General features: G+C 41.7%; 1 protein-coding gene and 1 long non-coding RNA gene across 4 annotated transcripts in view; one reads left to right on the top strand and one right to left on the bottom strand.

Moving 5' to 3' along the window:
* Window positions 1-1,467: 1,467 nt before the first annotated feature.
* On the bottom strand, window positions 1,468-5,097 carry LOC308620946. The gene is made up of 2 exons (XR_014016364.1): window positions 5,012-5,097; window positions 1,468-2,483 (listed from the first exon to the last, which is right to left on the bottom strand). It is a non-coding gene; the product is annotated as an uncharacterized lncRNA (long non-coding RNA).
* Window positions 5,098-5,135: 38 nt separating this feature from the next.
* The window catches only part of FCHSD2 (FCH and double SH3 domains 2), a 299,906-nt gene continuing 280,690 nt past the window's right edge, over window positions 5,136-24,351 (top strand). For all 3 annotated transcript variants that reach the window (XM_081240865.1, XM_081240864.1, XM_081240866.1), the window contains exons 1-2: window positions 5,136-5,220; window positions 7,056-7,153. In XM_081240865.1, coding sequence (XP_081096991.1) covers window positions 5,200-5,220; window positions 7,056-7,153 — 119 coding nt within the window. In that variant the 5' untranslated portion in view covers window positions 5,136-5,199. The remainder of the gene's footprint in view (window positions 5,221-7,055; window positions 7,154-24,351) is intronic.

The raw sequence follows: 24,351 nt of genomic DNA, 5'->3' as shown, positions 1-24,351 counted from the left end.
AGGCAGAAGCAAAGGCCGGTATGTGTGTGGGGGACGGAGGTGGAGGGTGAAAGATGACTAGGGTAGAAGGGAAGTGAATGGGGGTGGGGTTCACAGGCTGCATGGTCTGCAGCATCATCCCCAGGTCGGGGTGGTGGGGCTCAGGCAGGGGACAGCTGGCATCTGGATGGGCTGACAGGTATTCCTGAGCAGCCCGTGACAATGTGAGTGGGGGATAACGACAGAGCAGGAAAGGGAGTAGAGGGGGCTTTGAATCCCAGCTGCAGGAAGGGTAAGGGGTGCCTTGGTGCAGAATGGGCAGATGGGATGGTGGCCATCTTCTCTGGAGAAAGCCTTGGATGGAGTACCAACCTGTCGCGGGTGTCCTTTCTGGACCAGGGTAGGGTGAGGTGCTGTTCACATTCTAGCCACGCTCAAGTGCCGCTGCATACTTTGCCTCCCTGAGGTTTCTCCCAGGAGCCCTGTGGAATTTTGGAATAGCTTGTCTTCCAGTGCCCACTCTTATATCTGCTCCAGGCCAACTTTGAGTCCTGGCTCTGACTTAAACTTAGAATCACATTACTTCCAGGAGACTTCATAGCAGCATGCATGCTGGAGGGAGACCATAGCTTCAGAGCCAGAGGTAGCCAGGGGCCAGGCCTGGCTCTCCTGGCCCAGCTGTGTGACCTTGGGTAGGTCATTTCACTTCTGGGCCTCAGTTTGTGAAATCTGTGAAATGGGTCATATGTATCATTAGGGGTTGTTGTGAGGGTGTAGAAACAGTGTAAATAACACACCACGCTTGAAACGTGGAAGAGGCGAAATAAATGGTAGCTGTTATCAATTCCTTCCCAGGGTGAGAATCCCATCTGTGGCCTCCGTGATGGAAGGGAGCCAGCACCTGCTTGCACAGACCCAGGGATGGGGGAGCTCACCCCCTCCAGGGGCAGCTCTGCTTGGAAAACCTCCTTCCTTAGATGCAGCTGAGACCTCTTTCAGTTCAGTCTCTGGGGCCACAGTGCATGCTGCTCTGTGGCCACAGGAAAGCTTTGTGGCATTTCCCCCAAAGAATCTCAAGAGATCTTACTGATAACACAGTGCTTGCCTGCATTGAAGGAGCAAGGCTCTGGAAGTCCCCAGTCTGGTTCAAAGGGTACATTTTAGTCAGGCTTACATGTCACAGAAATCTCCTTCCCCATCCCTGTGGAGTTTGGAACATACAGATTGTATACTCCTGAGTCTCCTTTTTTCCTGGGTGAACTCTCCCAATTCCTTTGAACATTCCTCATAGAGGCGAACAGGAGAACTGGGTTCTGGTCCCAAATCCATCACTTCAGGGCAAGTCACTTATCTTCCCTGAGCCTCTGGTTCCTCATTTGTAAAATGAAGAAAACAATACTGTCTCATAGGATTACAGTGAAGATTAGCTTGGAAAAGTAATATAAAAGTTTGGGGTTTGGAAAAGGCACTTGGTAAATATTAGACACATTTTAAAAGAAACCACATTTAAAACAAATTTATTTATTTATTTGGTTGCACTGGGTTGTCTTCCTTTTTTTTTTTTGGCTGCATCAGGTCTCAGCTGTGGCACATGGGATCTTTGTTGAGGCATGCGAGATCTGTCCTTGGAGTGCGGGCTCTTGGTTGTGGCATGCGGGCTTCTCTCTAGCTGCAGCGTGCGGGTTTTCTCTCTCTAGTTGTGGCGCATGGGCTCTGTCGTTTGCAGCATGCGGGCTCTCTCGTTGAGGCACTCGAGCTCTAGTTGTGGTGCACGGACTTGGTTGCCCTGTGGCAATGTGGGATCTCAGTTCCCTCACCAGGGATCGAACCCACATCCCCTGCATTGGATGGTGGATTCTTTACCACTGGACCACCAGGTAAGTCCCGGCACTGGGTCTTAGTTGCGGCTCCAGGGCTCCTTAGTTGCGGCACATGGGCTTCTCAGTTGTGGCATGCAAACTCTTAGTTGCGGCATGCATGTGGGATTTAGTTCCCTGACCAGGGATCAAACCCAGGCCTCCTGAATTGGGAGCACGGAGTCTTATCCACTGCCAGGGAAGTCCCACAAACACATTTTTTGAGAGAGCAGTTAACAGGTAAGCCCATTTGGTGTTGCCCATTAGCTTTCTTTTCTTTATTTTTTAAAATAAATTTAATTTAATTTAATTTATTTATTATTTTTGGCTGAAGTGGGTCTTCGTTACTGCGCGCGGACTTTCTCTAGTTGCAGTGAGCAGGGGCTACTCTTCATTGTGGTGTGTGGACTTCTCATTGCGGTGGCTTCTCTTGCTGTGGAGCATGGGCTCTAGGCACGTGGGCTTCAGTAGTTGTGGCTCGCAGGCTCTAGAGCGCAGGCTCAGTAGTTGTGGCGCACGGGCTTAGTTCCTCTGCGTCATGTGGGATCTTCCCAGACCAGTGATCGAACCCACGTCTCCTGCATTGGCAGGCGGATTCTTAACCACTGCACCACCAGAGAAGTCCTGCCCATTAGCTTTTTATAACACCTGTAAAGGAAATCATTCCAGAAAGTCAATGCCATTCCTGGTTTCAGAATCATGGCAAATCAGGTGGAGGGTACCCTCCTAAATCCATAAAATAAAGCCCCAGGGTTTGACTTCAGCTGTGAAGAACCTACTAAGTTCTAGGCTCATTCACTGACCTTACTCTGCAATTGGGGACCAAGGCCCAGAGAAGGCCCAGCAGATCAGTGATAGAGGCTGGATCCCAAGTCTCCCAACATCCAGCACCTTTATACCCCCAGTGCTCACTTCCAGTAAAGGGAGGTGAAGGGAGGATAATTTCTGGGCCAGACTAGCTGCACCCAGGACTAGGATTCAGCAAATCTTTGTTAAGCACCTTTTGTGTGCAGGACACATCTGGGCAAGCACTGTTACCCCTTCCTGCCACTAGCCCAGTGTCATTCATGGAACGGTTAGTCTGGAACTCAGCCATGGTGAAGGCCCAGGCTGATTCTTTCTTGCTCATCCTTGTGTCCCCAGTGTCTGGCCCAAGGCTTGGCACAAAGCAGGACCTTAACAAATATTTTTTGAATAAAGGATGAATCAGAAAGCATTTATTGAGCAATATGTGCCAGGCCACATGGTAGGAGAAATTCTATTTAATACAACAAGACTGTGAGGCTGGTACTAGATCCCCATTTTTACAAGTGAGGTAATAAAGGTTGAAAGAGGTGAAATGACTAGGTCAACACCTCACAGTGAATTGGTGGTGGAATTGAGACTGGAGCCCAGCCTGGCTACCTCCAGCTGCCAGCCCCACAGCTGTCAGGGAGCCGGGCCTCCAGCCACCTGTTCCCTTGCCCCAGGCCTTACCTGATAGTAATTGAGGACTCTGATAAAGGGTGCACTTTTGAATGGCTTCAAGGAAACCAGGAATAGCAAGCCTGGTCTCCTAATTCCTATACAGATTAATCTGACTCAGGCATAGCTCTGATTCTACCACCTTCTTATATACAAGAATCTAGGCTAACAATGTAAACAACCTAGGTTGTTCCATCTTCCCAATTTCTGGCCAAGTGGCACTGGGCAACTTATTTGGGTCTCTCCAAGCTTCACTCACCTTCCTCTTTTGCCTGACCATACTTCTGAGAATAGGTGTTTGAGACCCCAACTTCTGATAAAACTTGGTTGATCTAATTCACCCTTCACACAGCTCACACAGCCCTATGGCTCTGGAAGAGGTATTTTCATTCTTCTAAGGACCTCAAGGGAGGCTGATATCCCTACCCCAAGATGGTCTGGATAGAGCAGGAAGTTGGGGTGGGGAGAGCCGCTCAGAACATCCTCACTGGGAGATGAGGAAGCCTGAGCTCACCCAGCCAGCCAAGGGGGCAGGCAGAGTGGACTGGCACCAAGAGGTCCTGACTCCCATTCAAGAGCTTTCCTCTATTGCCCCTGCTGCCTCCTTTATTTTTCCTCATGATTGTCATTGGCACCTGTTTCTCTATAACCCAGAGATCCTAGTCCTGCTGTGTAACCTTCATAAGGTCTCCACTCCTCTGCCTCCCATTTGTGAAATGGGGATCCTGGCCTTAACAACCTCATGGTCCTCTAGCACGCAGTCCACACTCTTTGACTTGGACGCCCTGTAGCAGGGAACCGATTTTTTCTTTGCAGGGCGCGCACGCACACACACACACACACACACACACACACACACACACACACACACTCTCTCACTCTCTCTCTCTCTCTCTCTCTCTCTCGCTCTCTCTCTCTCACTCCCTCTCTCTCTTTCCCTCTCTCTCTCTCTCTCTCTCTTCCCCCGGCAGGAGGCGGGGGCGCCTTGTGCGCGTGCGTCGGCGCAAAGCCCTCTCCCGCCCACGTGCGCGCCCCCAACCGGGGGCGCGCGCCGCGGCTGGCGGGAAAGCGCGCGGGAAGCCCCCAGCTGGCTCCCACTGTGGGGGAGGGACAACAGGAGGCGTTTGGAACGTGCCATTCTCGGAGAGAACGGGGGGATTTTCGTGCTGCGGTAGCATTTTTACCCCTCTCATTCGCCGACCGATCCGTTAGCTCCCCCCGTCCCCCGCCGCGATACGGAGCTCCGCGCCGCGGCCACACTCCCTCCCTGCAGCCAGGCCTGGCCCCTCGAACCCAGCTCTGGCCTAAGCTATTCCCTCCGCCGCCGGAGCGGGGCGCTGCGCCACCCGCTGGGGCCGGAAATTCCCGCGGCCTGAGTGGAGGAACCCAAGCGGAGAGTGCGGCGCCGCCTTCCACCTCCCCCGGCCGGGCGGGGGTGTTGGGCCCAGCGAGGGCCAGGCTGCCTGAGTGGGGCGGGGGGGGGGGGCCGCGTCTGAGGAGTCGCGGAATCGGCGGCGGGTGGATAGCCGCGGCGGGCAGGGAACCGGACGACGGGGGTGCTCCTCGAGAGCCGCTCGGCGAGCTGGGAGAGCCTGCGCCCCCGCACCCGGGCCCCCGCCCCCTCGCGGTCTCCGCCTCCTTGCCTCACACACCCCCAGGGCCGCCGGAGCCCAGGCCTTCTCGGCGCTTCTCCTCCTCCTCTTCACACTCACCCTCGGACCCGGGTTGTCCTTCCATCCGCCGGCCTTGCTCCCTCCGGGGCGAGTCCTCGTTCTCAGGCTCTCCTTAAACACACACACAAGCACACGCCCGCTCGCTGGGCGGCCTTCTCCTCTCGGCCCTCCTCCTCCCCTCCTCACTTACGCTGCCGTCGGAGGAAGATTGATGTCCCTTCAGCATCATGCAGCCGCCGCCGAGGAAGGTGAGAATGGGTCTTTGAGGTTTTGGGGGGGATGCGTACAAGGAACGCGGCTGGGGCGACCACTGCGCCCCCTCCCCCTTTGCGCAAGGGGCCGTGACCGCCGTCGTCTCGGGCTTGTCACTGAGTTGCTGCCGGCTCCTGGCGGGGGGCGCGCGTGTTTGGTGCCTTTGCGTCGGAGGGGCGGCCAGGGCTCGTCCCCTCCACCGCGCGGTAGACCACCCCCATCCCCAGACATTTCACAAGTTTCGGGTGTGCGTGTGTGTATGTGTGTGTGTGTGAGAGAGAGAGAGAGAGAGAGAGAGCGAGCGCGCATGGCAGTGCTGCTCTCTGCAAAGTGCTTTCTCGGGGCTGCACCGAGGGGAGGCGGGGGAGCCCCTGCAGCTTGCAGAGCCTTTTGCTTGTGTGATTGTTTAGTCTGCACCAGGTTTGAGCCCTCCGCCCGCTTGTCGCCACCCTCCCCCATTGGCAAATTTACAGGGAATTTGTTTCCAGTCTAGCCTTAATGTTTGGCCCGCTTTTCCCACGGGGCGACCGAAGAGAAGTCGCAATAGTCACCCCCACCCCAAGGGAAAACAAGAAATTAAGCATTGAGCGGTCCTGTCTTTCTCTTCCCCATTCTTGCCCCGCCCCTCCGACTAGGGGGCGAGGAAGGTGGTGGTTCTGTCCCCAGGAGAGAGAGAACCGGGCCGTGCTTGGCGTGTGAGCCGTGATCTAGGCTTCGGGTGGGAGTGACGGAGTGACGGGTGCTCCGGGCTTGTCAGCAGCTTCCCCGCTTCGCCCTTCCAGAACTGTTTCAATGTCCTCCTTTCAGTTTTCCCAGGGACTGAGGCTGTGTCCTTGTCTTTTCAATCCTGCAGATGGTTACTGAGTGTCTCCTCTGGGTGGAGGAGGCTGTTCTATCCTCCCCTTGTGGGCAAACATTTGCTGAATGCCTAACTCATTCGTGTCTGCTCCCTCTTTTTTCTCTTTCTTAACCCGGGTTCTCCGGTTAAGTGAGTCTTTTTCTTTCACACACATACACTTAGCCCTCCGGTGGCCCTGCTTCGGCGATGGGGGTTCCAGGCCCACTGTAACCTGGATCCTGGCCTGGCGGGCGAGGCACTGGCTGGTTTGCATATACTGTTCTAGCTGTTTGAAGTGGAAACGCCACGGCGACCGGGGCACTGGCTGGTTTGCATATACTGTTCTAGCTGTTTGAAGTGGAAACGCCACGGCGACCGGCTTGCTGTGGTGGCTTAAAAGCACTGCATATGCTGGAAGGTCACTTTTGCTTTCTCCTTTGTGAGAAAGAGATTGTGATTTGATGTGCTGTCCAGCAAGTCGAGGGCATCATCCTGAGAGTGTGCTTCTCGTAGCCATTATGGAATAATTTATGTAGTTGATTCATGCATATAATTTCATGATTGTGTAAGTTTCGGTCATGAGATATTAGGCATTCTTATGCCCACTTCTCCCATCTACACTCTGCTCACCTCTCCTGATGTTTTAATGTCTTTGTATCCTTTTTGGAAGAAATAGAAGACAGACTCTTTTAAAGACCTGGATATGTATTGAGCTTGTACATGAAATGAAATGACTGGCAGTTTATTTTGCACCTCTTTAATCTGTAATTTTTATACTCGTGTACTTTCATTTAGCCTCTGCTTCAGGTTGTTTTAGCTAGTTTTTTCATTAATTATCTGCAGTAAACAAAATTATGTGGCTAATAATGGGTTTATGGTCCTCAGGGGAGAGGCAAGTAAGAGTTATATATTCTGACAAGTATTTCGTATTTTAAGTAATTTTTTTGTTGTTAAAGTTGCAGTAAGGCCTCATAAATATATGGTATATTTTAGGTGAAAGTTACACAAGAAATGAAAAACATTCAAGTTGAGCAGATGACAAAACTTCAAGCCAAACATCAAGCAGAATGTGATTTGCTTGAAGATATGAGGTAAGATTATAGTAAATAGTTTGAGAACTTCTGTAGCTCTATTTCAAACAACCTTTGCATTACCAAGCCCCAGGAACTGATGATGGAATTTCCTTTTAGATTTCCTGCTTTAAGGCTGTTAGAGCTTTGACTCAGCTAGAAATTATAACTGGAATTAACACAATACAAACTTTTTTTCCTTTAGTGGAGAAACCTATAACTTACACATACTATTATGAAAAAACAAGGTTCTTACAAATTTATCAGATTATAATCACTGAAATAGAAATTCTTATTTAAATAATTTTTCTGCTAAATTGACCTTTCTACATTTATTGACCTTAATGATTTCACGTGGAATTTTAAACTGACACATGGTTAATGGTTAATATCTGGGGGTGAGCCAGTTAATCTCAGATGATTATTAGAACATGATAAATATAACTTTGTCTTTGAACATTAAATTTAGTGGGAAATGTGTTTATCACATTTTATCATTAAAGTTACTTATATCCCTATTCAAGATAACTTTGAATTAAAAAGATAAGACATTTTGCCAGCCTTGTGAAAGTCAATGTCTTTCTTTATAGAGGTAATCATGACTCATTTTATTGAAAGAAACGCCACTGTTTTAACAATCATATAATACAAACTGACAGTTCAACAAGTTTTTGTAAAGGAAAATGATTTGCATGTTGAAACAGAGTCGCTGCAATTATTTCCCTTTACTAATACATTTATTAAATTGGAATCGGGTCTGTAAGCCTCATCAGTTACTTATTTTTTCCTGTGGTGCACAACCTTATGTTGGTTTCCTGAAAAATATTAACTATATGTTATTATAATAAAATTATATGTGTTTGTATAGCTGAATTGTTCGTAGCCCAAAGATTTTTACTTAGAGTTCCTTCCCCCCCATATTTAATTTAGATACTAAATTAAATTAATATTTCCACTGTTTACGGATCTTTTCAGGGTTTCTAACTAAGGCATATTACTTTAGACTCATCCAAACTTGGATACACCAAGATCATTGTTTTCTGACTGAAAACTACTCTATTTTTTTTAACTTTTTATTTTATATTGGCGTATAGGTGATTAACAGCGTTGTGTTAGTTTCAGGTGAAAACTACTCTATTTTAATTCTGTATTTGTTTCTTTGTTTTTCTTGTGGACACAGGGAAGTTTTTAGACTTAAATAATTCCTGTGCAAGACACCTGAAACTTTTCATATGGTTACGAATTAAGCTTTTAACATCTATTAAGTGAATGAAGGTATTTATATTTTAGTAGTTTAGGAAGGCAAAATTCGTTTGTAAGTAAAGATCCTCTGTGGGGTATGGATAGTCAGTAGTCATTAAGTCCTTTTGATTATATTCAAAAGACCTCTTGTTTGCATATTCTTTATTTCCCCTGTTGCTTGTACCTTGACTTATGGTCAGCTATATGGACACGTCACTGCTAAGTTGATGTAGATTGCTGCTCCTGTTGCTACTGTTTAGTTGTTTGTATTATTTCTGACTTCATCACATTTCACTAGCGTTGTTGCGGTAATATCCTAATTATTACTGTAGTGTTCTCATATCTTCCACCTCCCAATCTCTCCTTTTAAATCTGTTTTCCATGTTGTTACCAGTTAACTTTCTAATAATTGTTTATTTATTTATTTTCTTTTAAAAATTAATTATTATTATTATTATTTTGGGCTGCGTTGGGTCTTTTTTGCTGCGCATGGGCTTTCTCTAGTTGTGGCGAGCAGGGGCTACTCTTTGCGGTGCACGGGCTTCGCATTGTGGTGGCTTCTCTTGTTGTGGAGCACGGGCTCTAGGCACATGGGCTTCAGTAGTTGTGGCACGTGGGCTCAGTAGTTGTGGCTCACGGGCTCTAGAGCTCAGGCTCAGTAGTTGTGGCGCATGGGCTTAGTTGCTCCATGGCATGTGGGATCTTCCTGGACCAGAGCTTAAACGTGTCCCCTGCACTGGCAGGCAGATTCTTTTTTTTTTTTTTTAACATCTTTATTAGAGTATAATTGCTTTACAATGGTGTGCCAGTTTCTGCTTTATAACATAGTGAATCAGTTATACATATGCATATGTCCCCATATCACTTCCCTCTTGCATCTCTCTCCCTCCCACCCGGCAGGCAGATTCTTAACCACTGCACCACCAGGGAAGTCCCTCTAATAACATCGTTTATTACATATCAGGTTCTCTGTGGTCTTCTGGATAAAGACCAAGCACTTTGTTATAGCACATGTGGCCCTTTGCAACCTAGGTACAAGCTACAAGCTTCATTTCCTGGCTTAGTTATTTCCGTTTCATGCCCATGCATATCCTTTCTCCTTATTCCCCCTGCCCTGGCCACTTAGGACCTCTGGTTATCTAATTGTGTTCTCGACATTCATGCCTTTGTGCCCTCCTAATTTTCACCTGGCAAATTCTGGTTACCACTAAGTTTGCAAGTTTGATCTTCTCTGTGATCTCAAAGAATTTTGATTTTGTACATACTTCTGGCTTCCCCTCATGTGAATTCCTTGAAGTCAGAGGCTAAGTCTTATTCATTTTTGTATATTTGTACCCTTTGTAAACAGCTAGCAGAATTGTTAAATGAATGTAGCTGGTTATATTTAAATACAGCTTATTTGTGTTTAAGTGAGATATTTTATAAGCTCTGTTTGTAGGGGGCTGTAGTGGTGTCTGTTGAGCTTGTGTTTTAATTTGATTCATGTAGGCACTTTAAAAGGTACTGTGGCTATTTGATGTAGAATATGTCTGTATTTATATATAATACGTAAATACAGAGACTGTTGGTGCTCCAAGGATTCATGGATTCTTTATTATTTTAAAGGAGTCAGTGTGTTTTTCTTTGTATTAAATAAATGGGATGAATCCCTTCATTCCTATATAGTTGTGAGCAGAATACTGTATTACCTCCTAAAATATGAGTTTAGGTTTCTGATTTGCTTTTTTTCCCCCCAATGGTAATACTGAATTGGAAATTGAAGATTTTCTATTTTCAATATTCATAACTTTAATTGCTTGAGGAGGAAGTGGTCTGGCTTTGTTGATTTGTCTTAGCAAGTGGAATGACCTTTTAAAAAATTCATTAGAAATCTCTGAACTTGGATTTTTATATGTATTATGCTGTAAAGGATCTTGCCTGCTTTTCCTTTTTTGAGGCTCTCACCACCTTCCTCCCCCAAATCCCACAAATAGCTCTCCTTCTCACTGATGCACCCCCCCACCAGTGTTATGCTCAATTTAAATTAGTATGAATTCACCCCTCAAAGTGCAAATACCTTTTATTCTTGACATAAAGAAGTAAGTAAGCAGAAATTTTTGACTTTAAAAAAAGTTAAAAAAAAAAAAAAGACCACAACACATTAAGCTGTAAATAGGAAAATTTTATTCTGGGTTATGGCTAGTTCCCACTCCCCTCCGCCCTTCTCATCTTTTGGAATTTTGAAAGGAGATCAATTATGATATAGTTTTTTTCCTTTGCTCTCTTCCCTTTCTTCAGTTCATCTGAGTTCCAGGGGTGCATGTAGAAGCTGGTGTGTTGGAGTAAAGTATGAGAAGGAAAGATAACTCATTTGTTGTTAATCAGGGACATTCCATGCTTTGGGGAGATTTTTATACTGAAGTGTTTCCTGTTGACTTTTGCTGTCAGCAGTAGACTAGCATACTTTACTTTCTTTTCAGTTTATTATTTTTTACTCTCTCTTTGCTTTCTAGGGCCACTTATAAATAAGTTTCTAAATACTACAGCCTATGTGTTGTTTATTAATATAATGTATTTCTTGTTTATTCTTATGATGTGCTAACTCGAGTCAGTAAAGAAAGTTCTTTGCAGGGATGCAGAATATAAAGAATTACCTTCTTAACAGACATTTTTAGGTCATTATATAATATTGAAAAGTTACAGAATTTTAGAGTCAGGTGGATACTGTGATGTTTGCTGATTTTATAGATGAAATGGAAACTGAGACAGTTGATAGGAAGTGAATCAGATTGAGGTGGACTCTTCAGTTATTTCTCCTAATTTCTAGGCTAGTGTACTTTCCTCTATATCTGTGTTTCCCAAGCTTTTAACCAAGGAACTCATCATGGCTCCCATTTTTTGAAACATTTTGCATATCAAAAAGTACATTTTTTGTTTTATTTTTCACTTTTCATATACTGAGCTGTCAGTCAGCTTTGAGTCAGTATTTTAAAACTAGTAACATGAGTCCAGCCAAAGGCAAAGATACTTAAACTTTACCTCAGAACAGGTTGGAGGTATGTGTGGTTTCTCACAGATGTTCTGAAAAATTTAACCTGGCTCAAGAAGCACTTGTCCTTTCTTTGCAGACATCTGGAGGTCTAGTGACCTCAAGTGAGGAATTGCTATACTATGTGTTGCCTTCTCTAAACTGTAGGTTCATGGGAGTCACTGGGGATTGGATTCTGAAGTCTGTTGATGGACGCTCTGAGACTTTTTTTCATTGTCTCAGAGACCTTTACGTCTAAAAGGGAAACTTAGAGGTAATCTGGTCTAGAGGGTTTTTTTAAAAACAGGTTTATTGAGATCTAATTCACTTGCCATACAATTATCCCATTTAAAGTTTTTCTGGTATATTCAGAGGGTTGTACAACCATCACGATACTTTAACTTTAGAACATTTTTGTCCCTCCTACGGGAAACTACCTATTAACAGTCACTTCCCATCACCTTATCCAGCCTTAAGCAATTATTACTTTCGCTCTCTGTAGAAGCAGAATCTAAATAAATGGAATCATACAATATGTGGTCTTTGGTGACTGGCTTTTACTTAGCATAATGTTTTCAACTTTCATCCATGTTATAGCATCAATAATTAATTCCTTTTTTATTGCAGAATAATATTCCACTGCATGGATATACCACATTTTATTAATCTGTTCCTCAGTTGGTGGACTTTTTTGCTATTATGAATACTGTTCCTTTGAGCAAATGTTTCTGTAGACTTATGTTTTCATTTATCTTAGGTGTATACCTAGTAGTGGAATTGTTGGGTCATATGGTAACGATATGTTTAACTTTCTGAGGAACTTTTCAAACTGTTTTCCAAAGTGGCTGTACTATTTTATATTCCTGGTAGCTATAATGTATGAAGGTTTCAGTTTCTAAACATTTTTACCAGTGTTTGTTATTGTCTGTCTTTTGATGATAGCCATTCTAGTAGGTGTGAAGTGGTACCACATTGGGGCTTTGATTTGCATTTCCCTAATAGCTTATGAAGTTGAGCATTTTTTCATGTGCTTAATGGCTATTTGCATATCTTCTTTGGAGAAATGTCTATTCAAATCCTTTGCCCTTTTTTTTTTTTTTTTTTGCGGTACGCAGGCCTCTCACTGTTGTGGCCTCTCCCGTTGCGGAGCACAGGCTCCGGACGCGCAGGCTCAGCGGCCATGGCTCATGGGCCTAGCCGCTCTGCGGCATGTGGGATCTTCCCGGACCGGGGCACGAACCCGTGTCCGCTGCATTGGCAGGCGGACTCTCAACCACTGCGCCACCAGGGAAACCCCTTTGCCCATTTTTTAATTGGGTTATTTGTCTTTTTCTTATTGAGTTGTAAATGTTCTTTAAATATTTATCTTATCAGCTATATGATTTGCAAATATATGCAGTATTTGCAATATTTTTCCCACTCTGTGGAAGAATCACCTGAGGTAATTCTTATGTGCCCTAAATTTTGAGAACCACTGAAGTGGTGAAAAGAATAAGGACTTTGAAGATAGACCAGAGATTGAAACTCAGCTCTGTCACTAATGCTGGATAATCTAGGACAAGTTACTAAGGTTCTCTGAGCCTCATGTTTCATGTATGTAAAACAAGGTTAATGCTTACCTTTTTGCTTTTCTGTAAAAGTTAAATGAGATAGGTGAAATGCCAAGCATGGTAGATATTCACCATTGGTAGCTATAGGATGTTGTCTTATACAAGGTAACAAAATAAGTTATTGTGTTTTATTAATTCTAAGAAGCACATTTTTTTACATTCTTATATTTCTGAAATCCGGATACATCTTACAGTTGCTTTTGGTTGTGAAGTGTTTGTCCTTGTCTCTTCGTGCACAGGCCTTGCAGAGTAGTTAGCAGCAGGCTTGGAAGAAAATCCCAGAGATAATGGTTTGAATACAAATGTTGGATCACCCAGGCTTTTGTAAAATAAATTTATTTATTTATTTATTATTTTTGGCTGCATTGGGTCTTCATTGCTGCGCACAGCTTTCTCTAGTTGCGGCGAGTGGGGCTACTCTTCGTCGTGGTGCACGGGCTTTTCATTGCAGTGGCTTGTCATTGCAGAGCTCGGGCTCTAGGCACGAGGGCTTCAGTAGTTGTGGCATGTGGGCTCAGTAGTTGTGGCTCGTGGGCCCTAGAGCGCAGGCTCAGTAGCTGTGGCACACGGTTTAGTTGCTCTGCGGCATGTGGGATCTTCCTGGACCAGGGCTTGAACCTGTGTCCCCTGCATTGGAAGGTGGATTCTTAACCACTGTGCCACCAGGGAAGCCCCCCACCCGGGCTTTTGATGGCACAGAGGATGATACTCTGTGGAAAAACAGTAATGACTGATTCAAAAAAGTGATTCAGAAGAGTTTGAGCCTGAGTGCGACCAGTTATAGCACCAATTTATTTCATTTACCTTTTAAAAATTGTGCACAGGGCCTCCCTGGTGGCGCAGTGGTTGAGAGTCCGCCTGCCGATGCAGGGGATACGGGTTCGTGCCCCGGTCTGGGAGGATCCCATATGCCGCGGAGCGGCTGGGCCCGTGAGCCATGGCCGCTGGGCCTGCGCATCCGGAGCCTGTGCTCCGCAACGGGAGAGGCCACAACAGTGAGAGGCCCGCATACCGCAAAAAGAAAAAAAAAAAAAAAAAAAATTGTGCACAAGAGTAATACATGCTAAAAATCTAATTAATGGGGACTTCCCTGATGGTCCAGTGGCTAAGACTCCATGCTCCCAATGCAGGGGGCCCGGGTTTGATCCCTGGTCAGGGAACTAGATCCCGCATGCCACAACTAAAGATCTCGCACACTACACCTAAAAGATCCAGCATGTCGCAACGAAGACCCGGCGCAGCCAAATAAATAAATAAATAAATATTTTAAAAAAATCTAACAAAGTTTAAAAGAGCTCTTTTAATAAGTATAAATAAAAATTGTATCAATAAGTGATAGGGTATTGTATCAATTTAAATGGCAGCCTTTTTTCTTAGTGGAACATAATGTGACTTGCAATCAGTGGAGTTTTAGATATGATGAAAATTGGAAGTAGCAGGTCAGGTGCTTTACCGTGGTCTTTTTCATTCATTCAGCAATCATTGTTTCTCAATCCAGTATTCTTTCAAATTAGAACTTGATGTAAATCATGAGAGGGAGAATTTTTTAAACAGAGCCATATGGAATTAAACTAAGGAGTAATAATGAAAGTTACCCACCACTTGGGTTAAGAACAGAAGTATTGAAGAATTTTTATGTGCACTTTTCCTTGATTTGGTCTTTTTAGCCACACCCAAGTATATACATATGAGAGATGGTGAAGATGATCTGAGTGGTAGAGTAGCTGATTACAGCTACTGGAATGAGTACCAGCTTAGAGATATACAACCTGGATACGAATCCTAGTTGTTAATCTTTATTAATTATGTGAATTTGGCCACAAGTTACCACAAGTTACTTAAACTTTAGTGAGCCTCATGTTTCTTATCTATAAAATAATGATAATTATAATACCTTATGGGGCTATTTTGATAATTAAAGTAATGCACATAAAAGCTTTCTTGCATAGTGTGTGGAACATAGTAGGTACTCAACAGATGCATGTGGACTGTAATTTTGTTAAGTAATTGAGAACATCAGTTCAGAAATTATTGTCTTTGACTTACTCATCCTGTAAAGAGTTAACCTGTGAGTCAAAAAATGTAATGAACCTCAAAGATAAACTGTTCAAGTAATACCAAAGAATTTTCTTCACTAAGTTCAGCAGGCTTAGGTACCTTCCATCTTTCTGTGTGTTGATAATGATTCTCCTTATGATTGCTGGATGGCATACACAGTTCCAAGCATGCTCTTCTCATACAACATTAGGTGGAAAAAGAGAAAGGAAGTGCAGTTTCTCCTCATGCAAAATTTCCCTCTTTACCTTCCCTCCTTTCCTTCTACTAGGGAAGACAGTTTCTACCAGAAATTATCCCAGAAGACTTTCCCTTGTATCTCATTGGCTGAGTTTGCTTCATATGCCCCTGCAGCCTAGCTGCAAAGGAGGCTGGGAATGTGATTACGTTCTTGGAGAGGTGGTCTTTGCCAGTAAGAAATAGGTATTGGTTGCAGTAATATGGCTTTTCCACGTTACTGTTTGCCCTGTTTGCCACAGGGACCCATTTCTAATTTACTCCTAGTGTTTCCCATAAAAGTGTAAAAAATGTGTTGACTTTAGATTATGAAAGATATAGCTAGAATTCCAGTTGTCCCAAGCAGATTGGGAATAAGAGACTCCTTAGAAACCATTTGTATCCCCTCCTTTCAACTGCTTTTAAGTTCAGTGTCTTAGGTCGGGAGTAGGTTTTTGTATTTACCATGGGTAATGGGCCAGTAGGCCAATGGCCTCTTAGGATTCTCCTGTTAAGAATACAGGAGTGGGGCCTCCCTGGTGGCGCAGTGGTTGAGAGTCCGCCTGCCGATGCAGGGGATACGGGTTCGTGCCCCGGTCTGGGAGGATCCCATATGCCGCGGAGCGGCTGGGCCCGTGAGCCGTGGCCGCTGGGCCTGCGCGTCCGGAGCCTGTGCTCCGCAACGGGAGAGGCCACAACAGTGAGAGGCCCGCATACCACAAAAAGAAAAAAAAAAAAAAAAAAGAATACAGGAGTGGTTAAATATCTTGCCACTTTTGGTTTTCTGATAATTTGGGGAAATTGTGGTCTAAGGGCCCTCCAGGTAGTTTCATTTTTGCTGAACTCCTTTTACTTCTCAGGTGAAAGTGTTAATAAGTAGTAAAGCGGCTAAACTGAAAGCAGGGAAGGACAAATAAGAGCTAGAATTACTCCTAGAAATTGAGGATTGGCAATTCAGTCATGAAAGTATAGAGAATGAAGCCTTTTACCTGAGGAGGCCTGTGGTGATAAGTTGATGTTTTTCTTTGTAAATTCTTCGAATGTTCATTTGAATCCCACAGATGCTGTCTGTTTTGTTGGGGTCAGTCTTCAGGAATGATCTGATGCATAAGCAGGAGTTAGTAAGTCTGGTTTGTGCTGTTGGCTCTTCAGTGACTAATTTGGGAACTAGGCACAGAAAAGCACCCCTCTAGTTTGTTCCATTGCTGCAGATTTCCTGTCATGTGTTGGTCAGGACTAACTTAATAGAATCTTAGCTGATATTTTTATTTCATTTTATTGTTTCCTCACAGTATTCCTTGGTCATGCTTTAACATTCCATTTGATCTCCTTTTTGGCATTCATGTATGAGTGTCTTGTCATCCAGATGTTTTCTGTTTCGTGAACTTTGAAATAATCCCAATTCAAAAAGAAAATGTTATTTCTGGTGTTATGTAAAGTGTTACCATGTCTGTGGTCACACAGGGAACAACTGGGAATGTATATCCCTTGATTATATTTTAGTGTTATTTGTTTTCCCTCCATTGGTGGCTGGAGAAGGGGGCGAGAGGCAGAGACTTTTTATTGTATACCCTTTTTGGTAAGTTTTGAATTTGGAGCTATGTGAATATTATCTACTCTTAAAACTAAAATTAAATGATTCAGTATTGGTGACTATTTTATTGCTTGTCTGTTAAAGATAACATACTATAAGAATTTATATTAGCTGATGCTGAAGTGTCATTTTTGGCTTTTAGTTAGTTTTTAGTGAAGTTATTTTCATCATTAATAGACTTTACAATTTATTTCTAATATATACCAAGTATTAAGAATACTTGATTCACAAACTTCATAAAACGATTGGTCTCAAGCTGGTTGTTGTTCAGAACTGGGGAAACAGGCTCTGTGTATTACTATGTTCTTTTTGTGTGTTATGGAATTGTTTTGTCTCCAAACAAGCAAACATATTGGGTGGTTAGATTGATGTCCAGGCTCAAATTTTATTTTAGTTAACTTTATTCAAAGGTTTTTTATCAAAGTCATCATTTAACATATTGTTTCTATGGTAAAATGTATTTTGCATTATTAGCCAACCTTCTCCATGGGGAATTCTTTCATCTGTTTTACTCTAGAGGTATTTTATATATTAGTTTTCTCAGCTATATTGACCTAATTGAATATTTTTGGTATTCCATTTGCTTCTCTTGCATTTTTAGCTATATCTTTCTATTTTTCAAGTGGTTGTTTTAGGTGTTACACCATGCATCTTTAATCACTCATTGTATACCTTGAGTTAATATTATACCATGCTACATAAGACACTTACAACAGTCCAGTTCTAATTACTCCATCCCAGACTTTGTGCTGCATACTTTATAAACCTCATAGTACAACGTTAATTTTGCTTTAAACACAGTTATCTTTTAAACAGATTAAGGGAAGGAAAAAAGCTTTTATATTTACCAATTTTGACTCTCTTCCCTTCTTGAGACCAATACATAGGTTTGAGTTTCCATCTGGTATCATTTCCGTTTCGGTTGAAGAACTTCCTTCAGCATTTCTAGTGCAATTCTGCTGGTGACAGTTCTCTTAGCTTTCACTTATCTGAAAGTGTCTTTATTTCACCCTTATTTTTGGAAGATGATTTTTGCTGGATATAGAATTCTGGATTGACAGTTGGTCATTCCATTATCCTCTGGCTTCATTGTTTCCGATGAGAAGTTAGTTGTTATTTATATACTTGTCTTGTCCTCTTCTATCTAATGTGCTCCTCCCCCCCCTTTCTGATAGCTTTTTTCCTCCTTTTTATTGTTTTTCTGCAGTTTGAATGTGATGTGACTAATGTAAGTACCTTTGTAATTATTTTTCTTGGGGGTTCATTTAACTTTTTGGATCCATAGGTGATGTTTTTCAACAAACCTGGGAAATTTGGGGCTATTATTTCTTCAAATATTTTTTTCTACCCCATTCTCTCTTCATTCCTTTTTGAATTCTAGTTACACGTGTGTTAAACTGTTTGATAATAATCTGTGTTCTTCAGATTGGATAAGTTTTTAAAATTAATTAATTAATTTATGGCTGCATTGGGTCTTTGTTGCTGTGCACGCGCTTTTCTCTAGTTGCGGCGAGCGGGGGCTACTCTTTGTTGCGGTGCTTTCCCCCCGATTATCAGTCACATTTCCTGCTTATTTGCATATCTAATAATTTTTGATTATTTGGACATTGTGGATGACACATTATAGGAAGTTTTGATTGTGTCATCTTTCTTTAATGAGTGTTGAGTTTTGGGGTTTCAACTGAAAGCCTGTGTGTCCAAGGTGTGCAGCATTATCTCCACTCTGGCTGAATTGGAATTCCAGTGTGTCCCAGCAGTGTGCAGTTTCTGGTATCTGTTCGGCTCTCAGGCCTGCAGTAGTGACTCTCCTAGGCCTCATGGAGTCTCACCCTGGCTTATGTGTGGCCTAATACTCAGGCAAGGATGCTCAGGGAACCCCCATGCAGATTGCTGGGGCCACCCCTTCTCATTGTTGTCTCCTCTCTAGTACCCTGTCCTACAAATTCTAGCCTCTTCAGTAGCCCAGAACTGTGATCTCTGCATCTCAATTCAGTGAAACCATCATGCTTGGCTTAGGCTCCACTTCCCTGTGATGGAGTTGGGAAAGTGTCTCGGGCAGAAAGCTGGAGCAGATGTGGTACACACTTCCTTTGCTGCCAGTTTCATACCTAAAAATAGTAGAGTCATATATTTTGTCTAGTTCTATAGATGTTACTTGAGGAGGGCTAGTCTGGTACCAGTTACTTCATCATGGCTAGAAATGAAAGTCTACTTCTCAGATGTATTGGAAGAAGATATTTAACTGATTATGAATTTATATATGTTTAATATCTACCTAATCTAAATTAATCCTTTGCTTTTGGATATATGAATTTGGATATTCCCTATAAAAATGTATGTATTCTGTAGCACAAAAATTTTTTAACAGCTTTATTAAGATATAATTTTTATAAAAAGGACATGCTATGTAAAAAAAAGATATAATTGATATATTATGTAATGCACTTATATAAACTGTATAATTTATTGGCTTTTGGCATATTCACAGAGTTGTGCATCTATTACCACAGTCAATTTTAGAACATTTTCATTACAATAAGAAGAACCCTGCACCCCTTAGCCATTACCCTTCCCTTTTCCCCCCATTTGCCCAGCCCTAGGCAGCCACTAATCTACTTTCTGTAGGTTTACTTGTTCTGGACGTTTCATATAAACGGAATCATACAATATGTGGTCTGTTGAGACTGTCTTCTTTCACTTGGCATAAGGTTTTCAAGGTTCATCAGCATTTTAATATCTATCAGTACTTTATTCCTTTTTATTGTTTGGATATACCATTTTTTTTTTTTTTTGCTTTTTACTGTAACATTTTAAAATTGAGATATAATTGACATATAACATTCTTTTCAATTTAAGTGTACAACATAAAAATTTGATATATGCATATATTGCAAATGATCGCAGTAAGTCTAGTTAACATCTATCACCACACATAGTTACAAATTTTTTCTTGTGATGAGAACTTCTAAGAACTTATACTCTCTTAGCAACTATCAAATATACAATACAGCCTTGCTAACTATAGTCACCATGCTGTACATTATATTCCCAAGACTGACTTATCTTATAACTGGAAGTATGTACCTTTTGACCCCCTTTACCCATTTCACTCACTCTCTGCCTCTGGCAACCACCAATCTGTTCTCTGTATCTATGAGTTCAAATTTTTTTTTTTTTCTTAAAGATTCCACATGTGAGTAAGATCTTGTCTTTCTCTGAATTATTTCACTAAGCAAAATGTCCTCAAGGTCCATCCATATTGTCACAAATGGCAGGATTTCCCTCTTTTTTTATGGCTGAATAATTTTCCTTTGTGTGTATTTTTGTGTATACATGTGTATATATCGATATACATATCACATTTTCTTTATCTGTTCATCCATCTTTGGTCACTTAAATTGTTTCCATGTCTTGGCTATTGTAAACAATGCTGAGATGAACACAGGGATGCATATATGTCTTCAAGAGAGTGATTTTATTTCTTTTAGATACATACCTAGAAGTGGAATTGCTGGATCATGTGGTAATTCTATCTTTAATTTTTTGAGGAAACTTCATACTGTTTTCCATAGTGGGTATACCAATTTGCATTCCCACCAACAGTGTACAGGGGTCTCCTTTTCTCCACACCCTCACCAAACACTTGTAATTTTTTTCCTTTTTGATAATAGGTATTCTAACAGATGTTAAGTGGTATCTCATTGTGGTTTTGATTTACATTTCCCTGATGATTGGTGATGTTGAGGACCTTTCACTTATCTGACCATCTGTATGTCTTCTTTGGAAAATGTCTATTCAGATTCTCTACCCAGTTTTTTTTTTTAAATAGTTATTTATTTATTTGGTTGCGCCAGGTCTTAGTTGTGGCTCATGGGCTCCTTAGTTGTGTCAGGCAGGCTCCTTAGTTGTGGCCCGAGGGCTCCTTAGTTGTGCAGGCAAACTCTTAGTTGTGGCACACGTGTGGGATCTAGTTCCCTGACCAGGGATCGAACCCGGATCTCCTGCATTGGGAGCTCGGCGTCTTATCCACTGTGCCACAAGGGAAGACCCTCTGCCCATTTTTTAATTGAATTGTTTTTCTCTATTGAATTGTATGAGATTTTTATATATTTTGGATAATAGTCCCTTATCAGATATGATTTGCAAATATTTTCTATCATTCTGTAGGTTGCCTTTTCATTTTGCTGATGGCTTCCTTTACTGTGCAGAAGATTGATGTAGTCTCACTTGTTTATTTTTGCTTTTTTTGCCTTTGCTTGTACCATCTATAATGTAAAATATATATATATATATATATATATATTTTTTTTTTGCGGTATGCAGGCCTCTCACTGTTGTGGCCTCTCCCGTTGCGGAGCACAGGCTCTGTAATGTAAAATATTAAAGATGATAGAAGGAGGGTATCATTCTCTGGTCATTCCTTGAGTCAGGCTTTACTCATTATTATCATTAATAATAATAATAATAATAATAATAATCTAATTCAAGGAATGACCAGAGGGTGTCACTCAAGAATGACAGTTCTCATGTTTTCCTAACATCTGTATCTGGATCTGTTGCCTTTTTAGCTATATTTCTTTGCATTATTATTTTTTGTGGCTGCCCTGGTGATTACAATATACATCCTTAATTATTTACTGTCTATGTGCAGTTAATATTTTACCACTTCAGATAAATTGTAGAAGTGTTATATCCATCTAGATCCATATCTACCCTTCTTTCCTTTATGCTAAAGTGATTATTTGTGGTATATCTACACACATTATAAACCCCACAAGACAGTGTTACATTTTTGCTTTAAACTGATGTATGGTTTTTAAGTAAATTAAGAGGGAAAAGGCAAAAGTTCTAAAAGTCTTTTGTATTTACCCGGATATTTACCATTTTCAGTGCTTTCCATTCTTTCCTGGGGATTTGAGTTTCTATCTTGAATCATTTCCTTTCATCCTGGAGAACTTCCTTTAGCATATCTTTTTTTTTTCCTTATAATTTTTTCAGCTTTACTGAGATATAATTGACATGTAACATTGTGTAAGTTTAAGGTGTAGATGTGTTGATTTGATACACATGTATTGTGAAATGATTACCACAGTAGCTTACTTAATACCTCCATCACCTCACATAATTACCATTTCTTTTTTGTGGTGAGAACATTTAAGATCTACTCTCTTAGAAACTTTCAAGTATCCAATGCAGTATTGTTAACTATAATCACCAGGCTGTACATTAGGATCCCAGAACTTTTCCTATAATGAAAGTTTGTATACTTTGATGAACATCTCCCCATTTCCCCCACCCCCCAGCCCCTGTTAACTACCATTCTACACTCTGTTTCTGTGCATTTGGCTTTTTTAGATTCCACATATAAGTGAGATCATACAGTATTTGTCTTTCTCTGTCTGACTTATTTCACTTAGCATAATGCCCTCAATGTCCATCCATGTTCTTGCAAATGGCAGGATTTCCTTCTTTCTCATGGCTCAATAATATTCCATTGTATATGTGTCATTCACATATATACATATATATATATAATTCATATGTCATTCATGTGTATGTGTATATATATATATATATATACACCGTGATTCTTTATCCATTAATTTGTTGACAGACACTTAGGTTGTTTCCATATCTTGGCTATTGTCATTAATTCTGCAGTGAACATGAAGGTGCAGATATCTCTTCAAGACAGTGATTTTGTTTGCTTCAGATATATATCCAGAAGTAGAATTGCTGGATCATTTGGTAGTTCTACTTTTAATTTTTTGAGGAACCTCCACACAGTTTTCCACGGTAACTATACAAATTTACATTCCCACCCACAAGGGTTCCCTTTTCTCCGTATCCCTACCAACACCATTATCTCTGGTCTTTTTGAAGACAGCCATTCTAACAAGTGTGATGTGATATCTCATTGTGGCTTTGATTTGAATTTCCGTTTAGTGTATCTTGAAGTTCAGGTCTGCTGGTGACAGTTTTGTTTTATGTGAAAATTTCATTATTTAGTCTTCATTTTGAGGGTATAATTGCTGGGTAATGATTTCTGGCTTGACATTTTTTTTTTTTAATCTAAGTGTAGTTAGTTTTTACAATGTTGTGTCAGTTTCTGGTGTACAGCAAAGTGATTCAGTTATATATATGTACACACACACGTGTGTGTGTATTCTTTTCAGATTCTTTTCCATTACAGGTTATTACAGGATATTGAATATAGTTCCCTGTGCTATACAATAGGACCTTATTGTTCATCTATTTTATAAATAGTAGTGTGTATTTGTTACACTCCTATTTTATCCCTCCCACTGCCCCCCCCTTCCCCTTTGGTAACTCTGTTTTCTATGTCTGTGAGTCTGTTTCTGTTTTGTAAATAAGTTCATTCATATCATTTTTTGGAGTCTACATATAAGTGATATCATAAGATATTTGTCTTTCTCTGTCTGACTTACTTCACTTAGTTTGGTAATCTCTAGGTCCATCCATGTTGCTGCAAATGGCATTATTTCATACTTTTTTATGGCTGAGTAATATTCCATTGTATTTATATACCACATCTTCTTTATCCATTCATCTGCTCATGGACATTTAGGTTGTTTTCATGACTTGGCTATTGTAAATAGTGCTGCTGTGAACATTGAGGTGCATGTACCTTTTCGAATTGAGTGTTCTCTGTATATATGCCCAGGAGTGGGATTGCTGGATCATATGGTAGCTTTATTTTTTGTTTTTTTGTGGAACCTCCATATAGTTTTCCATAGTGGCTGCACCAATTTACATTCCCACCAACAGTGTAGGAGGGTTCCCTTTTCTCCACACCTTCTCCAGCACTTATTATTTGTAGACTTTTTGGTGATGGCCATTCTGACCAGTGTGAGGTGATACCTTGTAGTTTTGATTTGCATTTCTCTAATAATTAGTGTTGTTGAGCATCTTTTCATGTGCCTGTTGGCCATCTGTATGTCTTCTTTGGAGAAATGTATGTTCAGCTCATTTTTTGACTGGGTTGTTTTTTTTTTTTTGATGTTGAGCTGTATGAGCTGTTTGTATATTTTGGAAATTAAGCCCTTGTCGGTCACATCATTTGCAAATATTTTCTCCCATTCTGTAGGTGGTCTTTTTATTTTGTTTTTGGTTTCCTTTGCTGTGAGAAGCTTATAAATTTGTTTAGGTCCCACTTTTTTGTTTTTTTTAAAAAATATAATTCTGAATATACTCTATTTTTTATAAATTTATTTATTTATTTTTATTTTTGGCTGTCTTTCATCTTCGTTGTGGTGTGCAGGCTTCTCATTGCGGTGGCTTCTCTTGCTGCAGACTATGGGCTCTAGAGCGCGGGCTCAGTAGTTGTGGCACACGGGTTTAGTTGCTCTGTGGCATGTGGGATCTTCCCAGACCAGGGCTAAAACCCGTGTCCCCTGCATTGGCAAGCGGATTCTTAACCACTGCACCACCAGGGAAGTCCCCACTTGTTTATTTTTGCTTTTATTTCTGGGAT

Source organism: Mesoplodon bidens (assembly GCF_964165515.1).
Source record: "Mesoplodon bidens genome assembly, chromosome: 7".
Taxonomy (NCBI): Eukaryota; Metazoa; Chordata; class Mammalia; order Artiodactyla; family Ziphiidae; genus Mesoplodon; species Mesoplodon bidens.
The sequence above is the reverse complement of the archived record's forward strand: the minus strand, read 5'-3'. Positions and strand labels throughout refer to the sequence as shown.